Source organism: Dermochelys coriacea, chromosome 6 (assembly GCF_009764565.3).
Source record: "Dermochelys coriacea isolate rDerCor1 chromosome 6, rDerCor1.pri.v4, whole genome shotgun sequence".
NCBI classification, from domain to species: Eukaryota; Metazoa; Chordata; order Testudines; family Dermochelyidae; genus Dermochelys; species Dermochelys coriacea.
In genome coordinates, this window is record NC_050073.1 from 116,380,317 (window position 1) to 116,393,319 (window position 13,003).

At 40.0% G+C, this 13,003-nt stretch overlaps 1 protein-coding gene across 1 annotated transcript in view; it reads left to right on the plus strand.

Moving 5' to 3' along the window:
• The window catches only part of C6H14orf39 (chromosome 6 C14orf39 homolog), a 53,199-nt gene that overhangs the window by 17,213 nt on the left and 22,983 nt on the right, over window positions 1-13,003 (plus strand). Inside the window, 3 exon segments of the mRNA XM_043516853.1 lie at window positions 9,304-9,491; window positions 9,970-10,012; window positions 11,443-11,563. Of these exon segments, the coding sequence (XP_043372788.1) occupies window positions 9,304-9,491; window positions 9,970-10,012; window positions 11,443-11,563 (352 nt within the window).

Here is a 13,003-nt window from a genome sequence, read left to right on the forward strand (position 1 = left end):
TAAGTATCAGAATTTGAGATTGTTTTATGTTAAGAACACTTTCAAACAATGATAATAAGCACTCTAGCCGCTAAGTGTAGAAGTCTGCAAACAGCATTGTAGGGAGCTATCATTTTTTAATCAATACTTTTAATTTTCAGGACAATAACAAATGTTTTCATAATTGAAAGAATATTCTTTAGAGATATACGAGTTCATGCATATTCAGAACATTCAGACTTATACTAATTTTGGGACATATTTCATCCTTATGCTTGTACAGCTCTCCAGTTGATGTAAATACACAAAAATTAAGGGTCAAATGTGGCCCTTCATTAGAAATGAATCCAACTCCTCATTGCTTTTCAAGTACATATTGGAATTTTTCAAACCCTTGCTCTACTGAATACAATTTAGGAAAAAATTCCTCCCTGAAACAGAAACCAATAATATTTCAGGTTTGGCAGGCATATGTGGTAAAAACCAGCGAGTACTAATGAGAAACCATTTAAATAGTGTTAGCCTGATGCCTGCCATGACTTATCTGTCATCACTATGACATATTTCTAAGTACACTGCAGTGTCAATAGTTTTAGGATAATACAGTAGAATCTCAGAGTTACAAACACTTCAGGAATGGAGGTTGTTCATAACACTGAAATGTACGTATTTCTTTGAACAAAACATTATGGTGGTTCTTTCAAAAATTTACAACTGAACATTGACTTAATACAGATTTGAAACTTTTTACTATGCAGAAGAAAAATGCTGCTTTTAATCATCTTGAAATGAATCATAAAGGAAACAAGCACAGAAACAATTTTTTACCTTGTCAAATCTTTTTTTTTTTAAATTTCCCTTTATTTTTTAGTAGTTTACGTTTAACAGTACTGTAATGGACAGCATTTGCTTTCTTTTTTTTTGGTCTTTGCTGCCTGATTGCATACTTCTGGTTCCAAATGAGGTGTGTGGTTGACTGGTCAATTCATAATCTGGTGTTCATAACTCGGATGTTCTACTGTAGTGAAGTAGTTCAAGTAGTCTTTTTAAAAAGCATTCAGTTTTCATTTTTTTAATGAGATACATCACTTGACTGAAGTCAATGAAGTGGGGCACCACATTCAGATAATGATAATTACAAGTACTAAAATAATTCTGCTTCACTTCAGTGTGACTATTTAAATGTGATCATTACATTGGGTATTCAAACCAACTTTTGTATACTTTGGCTCTGTATTTTTCAGAGTGCCCAAAGAGCATGCCAAATTGAAAATTGTGTCCTGAAGATTAGGGGATGTAGGTCAGGAAGGCCATTTCTGATGCCATGTTAAAGTTTGCTGGGGATGAGATCCTGGTTAGTTGTAACTATGCATACTGTTGAATGAGTAGTGTTCCACATAGGTTTCACTTTCACTTAATAGAGATGGGTACACCTTCTGAAGACAAGAATTGTGTAGCTGCATAAAACAACTTCCATGTGATCAAAGACTTCTTTAAGTGGATCTTAAGATTCTGGCCAAAATTTACAAACCTGAGTGCCCAAAAGTTAAACTCCTGAATCTATATTTGGGTACTTAGGCTACATCTACACTACAGAGTTAAGTCGATGCAAGTTACGCTGATGATTACAAACTGTTATAATTACATCAGTTGTGCATGTTCACACAACACTTCATGTGTCAGCAGAGTGCATCCACAGTTGACACTAGCATCGACAGCGAGAGCAGTGCACTGCGGGTAGCTATCCCATTGTGGAACTTGCCACCTTCTGCAGCTAAGAGTTGTGGGAAGGTGGAGTGGATTGCGTGCATCATGGGTGGAGGCTTAATGTCCCATGATGCATTTGTTCTGTCTCACCATTCCATGGGCTTCCAGCTGTATTTTTCAGCAGCCCCTATATATTGCATCCCTGCCATCTCTTCCTGAATGCATGGATCCTGCACTGCTCTCTGGTCTTTTGGTCAGTGTTATGAACACAACATGGCTGATCATGCAGTATTTCATGAGCTTCGAATCTGAACAGGAATCAGTGGTGCCTGCCCTGCTGTGTGTCATGGAAAGAAACAATTCCAGACTACTTTTAGAATTAATGGAGCAGCTGCACATAGTGGACCATTGCTTTTGGGCTCAGGAAACAAGCACTAAGTGGTGGAATTGCATCTTCATTCAGGTCTGGGATGATGAGCAGTGGCTTCAGGATATTTGGAAAGCCACCTTCCTGGAACTGTGTGTGGAGCTCGCCCCTGCCCTGCCCCAAAATGAGAGCTGCCCTCTCCATGTGGTGATCACAGTATGGAACCTGGCAACTCTGGACTGCTTTCGGTCAGTTGCAAATCAGTTTGCAGTCAGGAAGTCCACCGTGGGAGTTGTGTTCATGGAAGCGCACAGGGCCATTAATCGCATCCTGCTATGAAGGACTGTGACTCTTGGAAATGTGCGTGAAATAGCGGATAGCTTTGTGGCAATGGGATTCCCTAACTGTGGTGGGGCTAGAGATGGCATGCATATCCCAATTTTGGCCCTGGACCATCTTGCAACGGAGTACATCAATAGAAAGAAATACTTCTCTATGGTATTGCAGGTGCTTGTGGATCACTGGAGTCATTTCACTGATATCAGCCTAGGGTGATCAGGAAAGGTGCATGACTCATGCATCTTCAGGAACATTGGCCTGTACAGAAAGCTGCAAGTAGGGACTTTCTTTCCAGACCAGAAGATTCCAGTGGGGAATGTTGAAATGCCCATAGTGATCCTGGAGATCCGGTGTACCTCTTATTCTCATGGCTCATGAAGCCTTACACGGGAAACCTGGACAGCTGCAAGGAGTGCTTCTACAATAGGCTGAGCAGGTGCAGAATGACCGTTGAATGTGCGTTTGGCAGATTAAAATCTTGCTGGCGCTGCCTTTATGGCAGGTTAGACTTCAGTGAGGAAAATATTCCCATGGTCATAGCAGCCTACTGTGTGCCGCATTATATTTGTAAGGCTAAAGGCGAAAAGTTTCCCCAGGGGTGGCATGCGGAGGCAGATCATCTAGCAGCTGATTTTGAGCAGCCAGATACCAGGGCTATTAGAGGGGCACAATGGGGGGCTATTCAAATCAGGGAGGCTTTGAGGCACCATTTTGATACTGCATACCAGCAGTATGTCTTTCTATAAAGCAGTGGTTCCCAAACTTGTTCCGCCGCTTGTACAGGGAAAGCCCCTGGCGGGCCGCGCCAGTTTGTTTATCTGCCATGTCCGCAGGGGACATACTGGCCACCTCTTCCAGCAGCTCCCATTGGCCTGGAGCAGCGAACAGCAGCCACTGGGAGCCGCGAATGGCTGAACCTGAAGACACGGCAAGTAAACAAACCGGCGCGGCCCGCCAGGGGCTTTTCCTGCACAAGCAGCGGAACAAGTTTGGGAACCACTGCTATAAAGCATTCTGCCATGTTTTCTTACCTTGCCGCCTTCAATGAAAATTTCGATGAGTGCTTCCTGACTGTGATTTGTAGTCTGCAAATGTGCCAGTTGCCATTGTGTATTAATTCCAGCAGCAACCACCATTTATAGGAGACAAATAAAGATTGATTATCTTTCAGAGAGTATTTTTTTATTAAGCAGCAATAACCAACACGCAAAAAACGCTTTCTTGAAAGGGACAGAGCACTGAGAGGAACATTTGCCTGATGGAGGCTTTCATTGCTTTGTGTAACTCCAGCTATCATTTGGGAAGCTGTCCAAAGGGGTGGTCCGAAGAGGCATGATTGTTAGTGCACTCACAGCATTAAATCATAATAATAAAATACACCTCTTTCTCACTGCCCCTTGGCAAGCACACAGCTTGGCGGAATGCCCTAAACATGGTGAGTTTCGCCCGGGTTGGGGTGGGAGGTGCAGTCAATATGGGGAAAAGGGTCTAGGTCAGTGGTGGGCAACCTGCAGGCCGCATGTGGCCCATCAGAGTAATCCACTGGCTGGCTGCAAGACAGTTTGTTTATGGCCTCCCAGTGGCCATGGTTTGCCGTTCCCGGACAATGGGAGCTGCTGGAAGTGGCGTGGGGTTAAGTCAGCTGGCTGCTGTCTCCAGACCCCACAAAGTATCCACGGGGCTCTTGGCGGGGGAGGTGGAGTCGCCACCGAGGATGATGTCCAACTCCTTACAAAAGTGGCAAGTATTCAGTGCAGCACCAGAGCGATGGTTAACTCCCTTGCCTTCTGATATGCCTGCCTCAGCATCTTGATCTTCGCACAGCACTGATGCCTGTCCCATTTGTAGCCTTTATCCAACATGCCACGACAAATCTTCCAATAGGTATCAAAATTCCTATGGCTGGAGCAGAGTTGGGACTGCCCAGCCTTCTCTCCCCACCAAGCCAGTAGATCTAACAACTCCAGTGTACTCCAGGTGGAAGGTCATTTAGTGCATGGAGTCATTTAGTGCATGGTCAGTTGGAAAGATGTGATATGAGCAGTCCACGCCGAGCAAACAGAAAGTGGAATTTCAAAAATTCCTGGACCTTTAAATGGGGAGGGGCGGATGCCTGTGTACCTGGGTGCAGGGCAGCAGAGTTTGAACTGCTGAGCAGAGCAATCAGGATGGGCATACCTCCTAGGGGCTATTTACAATGACATAATCAAGCGCAGTGTCTACACTGACATTGTGTTGATCTAACTTTTCCGCAAAAAGCTTCTATGCCTCTCGTCGAGGTGGTTTTATTTTGTTGGCTTAGCAAGAGAATTAAATCGGTGGGCGGAGCATTGTAGTGTGTACACCTCCACTATTTTGTTGACAAAAGCTGACTTTTGTTGCCAAAACTGTGTAGTGTAGACAAGACCTTAAGTAGAACTGGGCTTCTTTTTCAAGGTGCTTTCAAGTTCCCTTGAGTATCAGCAGAAGCTGAAGTTGCTTAGCAACCTAGAAAATCAGGTCAGATCTATTTACTGCCTAAATACAGATTTAGGAACCTAAGTTTAGGTACTCAAGTTCGAAAATTTTGGCCTGAATTCATATCTTGTTGTAATTGTGCTTTTTGCCAATGGAGTCTATGATTACCGAAATAACAGGATGTGCCTTATAGCCTTTAATTAACTCAGCTAGTAGTTTATCTGACTTGTTACTCTTCAGAACTGTGTATTTGTTGAAAAACAAGTCCAAACTGGCTTTCGGTGAGTTTTTGATTAAGCCATTCTAGCTTTCACTAATTTAAGGTGACAAGCCGGAGAAGCATTACTTTTAAATTGCTTGTTTAGTTGACTAGTTTCAGTTCTAATATAAAAGTGTTTGATTTAATTTATTATTTTTCTGTGTCAAATTATAAGTATTGTGACTATTTGTAAATTATAAAATAAATGTAATGGATTTAATAAATATTCTTTAAAAGTGATGGGCAATTTAAAAAATATTCCATTTATAGCTGTATGTGAGGAGTGATTCAGAGTGGCAAGATGGGCATTCAGCAAATTCTAAGTATAAAACTTGTAAAGAAAAATAAGCACATTTAAAACTTAATATGTTGAATGCCCCACTTAGCCTGGCTGTTGGAGGCATTCAGCACATATTTGTACAGCTGGAGGAAATTTTTTAAAAAAAGATGGCTAGGTCAATTTGCATTTTCAGTTATTACGAAGTGAATATTTAATTAGGCTTGTAGTATGAAGGCTCTCCATTCTAAAAACTTTGCATTCTAAGAGAGTGTCTCTAATAGTGTTATTGTTTCTGTACAAGTAATTTTGGAATTGAAAAAATAGTCTGAAAATTAGTGATATAAAGCAGGAAAGAAGGAACAATCATAGAAATGTAGAGTTGGAAGGGATCTTGAGAGGTCATCAAGTCCAGCCTCCTGTGCTGAGGCTGGACCAAGTAAACCTAGACCACCCTTGACAAGTGTTTGTCAAACTTGTTCTTAAAAACCTCCGATGGTGGGAATTCTACAGCCTATGTTGGAAGCTTATTCCAGAGCTTTACTATCCTGATAGAAAGTTTTTTCCTAATATCTAACCTAAATCTCCCTTGTTGCAGATTAAGCCAATTACTTCTTGTTTTACCTTTAGAGGACACAGAGAACAATTGGTTCCTGTCCTCTTTATAATAGCACTTAACATATTTGAAGACAGTCATACATATAACTTTAAGGTTTTTAATGGGTCCAATCTATGCCCATTGATGTTAACTAGGTGTTTTGTTACAGACTTCAGGGGGAGCAGTATCATGCACTAAATGGCAGCCTTTAAATCGCTGATCCTGAGAATTTGGATTATTCTTAAGGAATATTAAAAACTATGACAGTCTTTCAATACTACTGGGGATATACAGCCATAAATATTCATTTGACTGGTGGTATTCTGGGAAATGTAGTTTTCTAAGGATTTGTGGGGATGGCTGAGTATTCTGACATTATTTTCAACAGCTTGCAATTTAGTTTTCTGAGTAATCCAAAATGTCTTTATTTTTATTTTATTGGTAATTTTTAAAATATCTCTGGGAATCAATAATTGTCTTGTCAACAAATTCTTTTGTTGTTCTGTTATAGTCATCTTTATTTTTACGGGCATCTATTATAATAAACAAAATAGTGTTTTATATTATTTGTAATATTATTGATGTACATTTTCCAACATACATTTTCTAACTGTCACATCCAGCAAATCTGGTACAGAGCCCAGAAACATTCAGTGAATTAAAAATGTGTTTGTAACCCAGATTCAAAACTATTCATGTACAAGATGGAAGGCTTAAGGATCTTCACATCAGATTTGAAATACCTAGCTGCCCTAGATTCACAGATATGAATCCTGGAAAGGTCAAATTATAGCTTTAATCTTAGACTCATAGACTTTAAGGTCAGAAGGGACCATTATGAGCAACTAGTCTGACCTCCTGCACATTGCAGGCCACAGAATCTCACCCATCCACTCCTGTAATAGACTTCTAACCTCTGGCTGAAGTACTGAAGTCCTCAAACTTAAAGACTTCAAGTTACAGAGAATCCACCATTCATATTAGTTTAAACCTGCAAGTGACCTGTGCCCCATGCTGCAGAGGAAGGCAAAAACCTCCCACGGTCTTTGCCAATCTGACTCCGGGGACAGTTCCTTCCCGACCCCGAATATGGCTATCAGTTATACCCTGAACATGTGGGCAAGACCCACCAGCCAGACACCTGGGAAATAATTGCCTGTAGTAACTCAGAGCCCTCTTAATCTAGTGTCCCATCACCAGACATTGGAGATACTTGCTGCTAGTAGTTGCAGATCAGCTACATGTCATTGTAGGCAGTCATCATACCATCCCATCCATAAATTTATCAAACTCGGCCTTGAAGGATTTTTACCCCCACTGCTCCTCTTGGAAGGCTGTTCCAGAACTTCATTTCTCTGATGGTTAGAAACTGTATACTTTCAAGCCTAAACTTGTAGATGGCCATTTGTTCTTGTGTCCACACTGGTGCTTAACTTAAATACTTCCTCTCCCACCCCTGGTATTTATCCCTTTGATGCATTTATAGAGAACAATCATCTCTCTCCTTAGCTTTCTTCCTATTAGGCTAAACAAGCCAAGCTCTTGAGTCTCCTCTCATGGGGTAGGTTTTCTATTCATCGGATCATCTTAGTGGTTCTTCTCTGCACCTGTTTCAGCTTCAATTCATCTTCCTTAAAGATGGGACACCAGAATAGCACACAGTAGTCCAGATGAGATTTCACCTTGTATAATGGTACTAACACTTCCCGGTCTCCACTTGAAATTTCTCGCTTGATGCATCCTAGGACTGCATTGCTTTTTTTAACAGCTGCATCACATTGGTGGCTCATAGTCATCCTGTGATCAACCAATACACCTAAGTCTTTCTCCTACTCTCTTGCTTCCAACTGATAAGTCTCCAGTTTATAGCAAAAATTCTTGTTGTTAATCTCTCAATGCATGACCTCACACTTTGCACTCTTAAATTTCATCCTATTTCTTTTACTCCAGTTTACAAGGTCATCCAGATCACATTGTATGATATTCCAGTCCTCTTTTGTATTGGCAATATCTCCTATCCATGACAATATCATAGCCTTATTCATAATTTTCAAATATAGGAGGAAATGTGAAAGCATTGTTAACTCTGCATCTATATATGCACTGCTTTTTATTACATAGATTTTTGAAGGCTGTACTAGTGAAAATTTTATCTTTGTAACAGTATGAACTTCCTGTAGACCCACAACTTGAATTATTTGTGGGTGGCCTTAAGAAACTAGAACTAGTTCCTAGTTTGAAAAATTTGCAATGGAAATGGTCTGTAATACTTGAGATATATTCAGCCAAATTATTGGCATACATAAAAGACTCATGCCAATGAGACAGTTGGAGATATGATCTGTCATTAGCCATCTATCCTGTAAATAACTTGTAAGGATGAAGAAATAGACCAAAGTTAGTCTTTGCAACATGGTTTACCTTTATTGATTTAACACAGGATGATTACCTTTCTATGCAACGCTCCTTTTCTTTCCTGTGTTTTCCAAAGATGATATGGATCATGTTTGCACTTTTTGTGCTGAATTGCTTCCAATGACATGTTTCCTATATTGTGTTTATTTTCTGTTTGTAGTAATGCCTACAAAAGCATTCCCAAACATTGCTGGTTTAAATTTAGAGAATGGAATAATTTTTTTATGTGGCCTTTTTTACTGATGCTATGTATTTTTTTAATTTTGGGGATGTGTACTCAGGTGATTTCATTGGATTTATACCAGCATAAAATTGATTTTGGGGTCAGTCCTGCCAGCTGGTGAGTGTTCTGGCCTTATCCAGCAAAATGTTTAAGAAATGTGAATAGTTCCATTTAATGGGACTAATTTGTGTGCTTAGAGTGCTCAGTACCTCCTCAGAGAAAGCCCTTAAACCAGTTATGAATTAGGCCCCTGTTTGTTAACATAGAAAGCTGAGAAGCACTTAAGGAAGCTGGGCCATAAATTGGTTCAGCTCCATTGAAAGAGAATTTGGCCTGCTGTCTGTTTTATGTTAATCCATATAAAAATGAAACCATCTGAATGCTGCAAAGCTGTCTTTGAACATGTATATTCTGCATCACTTTCAGAACAATGAGAACTGATTGTTTTCATTTCACAACTGTGTACTCTGTTTTGTACTGCATAGTATTCCATGAAAGGGAGTAATTACAGCCAGATAAGGTTGTACTAATTATAACCTGACCTTTTTCAACAGAGTAACAGATCTAATTTTGTTGATTTTTTTTACATAATTACCTTCTTTCTTAAGTTAAATGACTTACAATACATCAATGCAAGAAATATTCTGAATCAAAACATTATTCCACTTTGTTGTTTTAACAGGAAAATGTATCAGGATCACATGAATCAGTATAAAGAGATTTTGAAACAACACAAAGCAAAGTATTCAGAAAATGCTCTTGCTCAGGAATATTATATGAAAAAAAAAGAGATTGAAGAAATCCAGAATAGAGTTCTGAAACATTCTGAACAATTTAAATGGAAGGAAGCTACCCTTTTGGATATTTTAGGTACCAGTATTACCATATTAATACCAATAGGGTCCAATCTAAATAATAATAATTTATAGTGCATTGCAAATTCAAAGCATTGTACAAACATTAACTAATTAATCTCCTTCATAGGTAAGAATTTTTTCTCCATTACACAAATGGAGTCAGTGGCAAAACCTGGATTTCAACACACGGCTTTCTGAGTGCTCATTCCTCTAGGCCACATGTCCTTTAGCTTTGGTAACAGGTCCTTAGAATATTCCATTGCACTGGAGGCTTCTTTTACTATTTTGAAGTTAATTTTCAAACATTTATTTTATGCTGTTCCTAGTATTGCTGTTATTCTACATGTCTATATTATATTGCTCTTTCTGTACAGCACTTTAGCACAAACGCAAAGTGCTTCCCCAACCAATTAATAGTATATATTAATTGTCTTTGCAAAGAATATGACATTAGTGAATGAACATCCTAAAATGCAACTTTATTTTTTCAGAGCCTGCTCCTTTTAGGTCACTTTCTGATTGGGCATTACAGATGTATCCATGACACATTCTCTATGCATTCTTTACTGGCTGGTTGGTAGGAAAGTTTATGTTTGGCTTTTTCACTATCTTTATAGCCTTGAATGTGATAATAGCCACAAGAAATTACTGTCATTAAATTACAACTTTACACTTAGACATTATTTCTGCAGGAGTTTTGCCCGAGGGAAAACTGAGGGCCAAATAATACCCTCCATGAGTGGGGCCCCTGGAGGAAGAAAACTGAGGTTCCTTTCATGAAGTTTTTATCAAAATGTTCCAATAGAGAAGGGTGGAGCTTTGCTACACCATGGAAGAATAAGAAGATTTAGTCTCCAAACCTTGACTCAAGAGTCTGCTGAGGCTATCTGCACATATAGCATGTGCCTCTGCACTGGCTCCAAGGCCCCCGAGGCAACCCTGCCACCTCCCAGCTACATAACTACATTGTAGCTGCACTACAAGGTAACCTCCAAAGCAACTTGGGGGAGAAAATGCTTTTCTCCAATCCACAAGGGTTCCGCTGAACCTCACTGTCTCTCCACTGTGGATCTGGAATCCGAAAGGGCTCCAGGAAATAGGTGCATGTGTGCACACATGTTGGAAACAGTGCTTTGTAGCTGGCTGGACCCCTCTTCCCAGTTACTGGTCAAATACTGCCATTTCTTACCCATTCACACCCTCTTTTAGTTAAAATGGCAGTTGCATGCCTACAATTAAGGAAACCTCTGGCCCTCAGAACTTACTCATACAAAACTCCCATTGGCTTTAAAGGGAGTTTGCCTAAGGACTGAGTAAAAACTCTGGGCCAGATCCTTACCTCAGAGGGATTGCCCTTTCATGAATCTCCCCATTTCTGCACATTATGGGAGATCAGCCAACTCTTGAGCACCCCCACCACCACCTGGATGTGGCAGAACTGTTTCTGTATATCCAGTGTCTGCACTGAGGGGATACAATCCCAGAGTACTTTTAGTGCCCAGTCCCTTACTGTGACCAGCAGGGAGCCCCTGTTAGTGCAGCTCCAGTGGATTCAACACTAATGTGGAGGCACATAGCCTGCATGTAGATGACCCTGGTCTTGATTCTGCGGGCTTGTGGGTGGCCCTTGCACCCTTTTTTGTGAGTGGACACACTCTACTCCCCTGACAGACAATGTAGGAAAATCTCCAAAAACAAATCATCACTAAGATTTCTTCCCCCAAATCTCCCTACAGCAGGTTTTAACAGTGCAGGTGACATTCAGACCCTGAGTATAGGACTTCAGCGTATGACCCAATGGGAATTTTACCTCTTATAGGGATCATATAGGTGTAATTCATAGACTGTGTAGATAGAAACTTTTTCAGTATAATATACATACAGATTTAATAGTTTAATGTCTGTATTCTTTGACATGACTGTATGTCATACATACAATACCCACTGATTCTTTAACATAAAAGTGCTTATCTGAGGGAAACAACACAAGACATCTTCAAGCATGCTGCAGTTTTTACCCAGAAATCTTTTGAACTAGAGAAAGAAGCAGATGAAGTAGAAATGAAAATTAATTATTTCAAACAGGTAACAGTGTATTAATATATAATTTAATTATATACAATTGTATTTTACATTTGTATATGCATGGATATACACTAATATGTCACTGTGTCTTTCTGTAGTGATAACAGTATATTGTGTTTCCTAGCACACAGGATGACTCCAGAATGAGTAATTACTGTATTGTTTCTGTTGCATTGTAAGTGTTCTATTTAGGAAAGGGGGTAATGTGACTCCATGAATTTATGGACTCTTGAAGATTCCCTTATATTGATCTCAGCTTACACCATCATTTCCCTCAAGGCACAGTATCATGGTGGCCTCTCTTCCAGCTCAAGAAAGCTAAACCTATCAGTGCCATTCCTAAATGAGCCACAGTGCTCCCAGCTCCTGCTGGCATTTAAGATGTTTCAAGTTAACCTTGTGAATATGAATGCATTGTACCTAAATATGGAGTTCATTGTCAGAATGGTAAACATTCCTGTTCTCTTTTGAATAGATGTAATGCTAGATAATTCTCAGTTTCAGATGATCCTCATCTCCACAGCTTGTGCCTTTGCACCAGAGCTAAACATAATCCTGTTGGGTAGCAGAAGCACTGCTCCCAGCTAGGACCACCTTCCTAACAAGGTGTGTGTAAGGACAGAGCCATAGCCCCACACTCCTAACACACTGCCCAACTGAGCTGGCTTGGTGTGGAAGAAGGCACACTGTATACCTGTCAGTGGATACTCCAGCATGCACTGCCCAGGAGGCATTTTGGCTAACTTAACCAAAATTCCTTCTGTTGCCCTATGGCTCCTCTGCACCCTGAGAGTGTGGGCAGTGGCAGTAAGGCACAATATGGCCCATAATATCCAGGTTAGCTCATTGTCAGTAGTGTTTCATCCAGAATACTTTAGTATAATAAAATATATACTGTATGGGAATTTGGAATTCCTTAAATGCTTGGGAAATTTTCTCCAGTCCAGGACCTCTTGGTAATATTTTCCTGAATAGTTTATTATGAGTTCTTCCTGAAGACTCCCAAAACTTTAGAAGCTGGGAAATTAGTCTCCAAACTGAATATAGCATTATGTAGTTGATGCCTTGTTGGAATTATTGTAATACATTTATGCACGTTAACCAAATAAGAATGAAATGTTAATGAATTTTTAATTTAGACTCTTATAGTTCCACTATGAAAGAGTTAGGACATTGTTAAAATGATTTTTAGGGACTTACATAACATCTACCCAGGCTGAATTTCTGTGATACTTTACGTCACATTCTAGAATGTGAACTGGCCTACAATAAATTGTTGGAGAGAGGTATTTGGACGTTGACTACATCCACTTTAGGTTGGGCTTCTAGTTTGGTGAGCTTTTAGAAGAAGTGGAGATCTGGAAGTCTTAAAATATTGCTGAGCTACAGTGAACTTACATTTTGCCTTAGAGAAACCTAGAGAGAGAGAAGGTGTGAGAA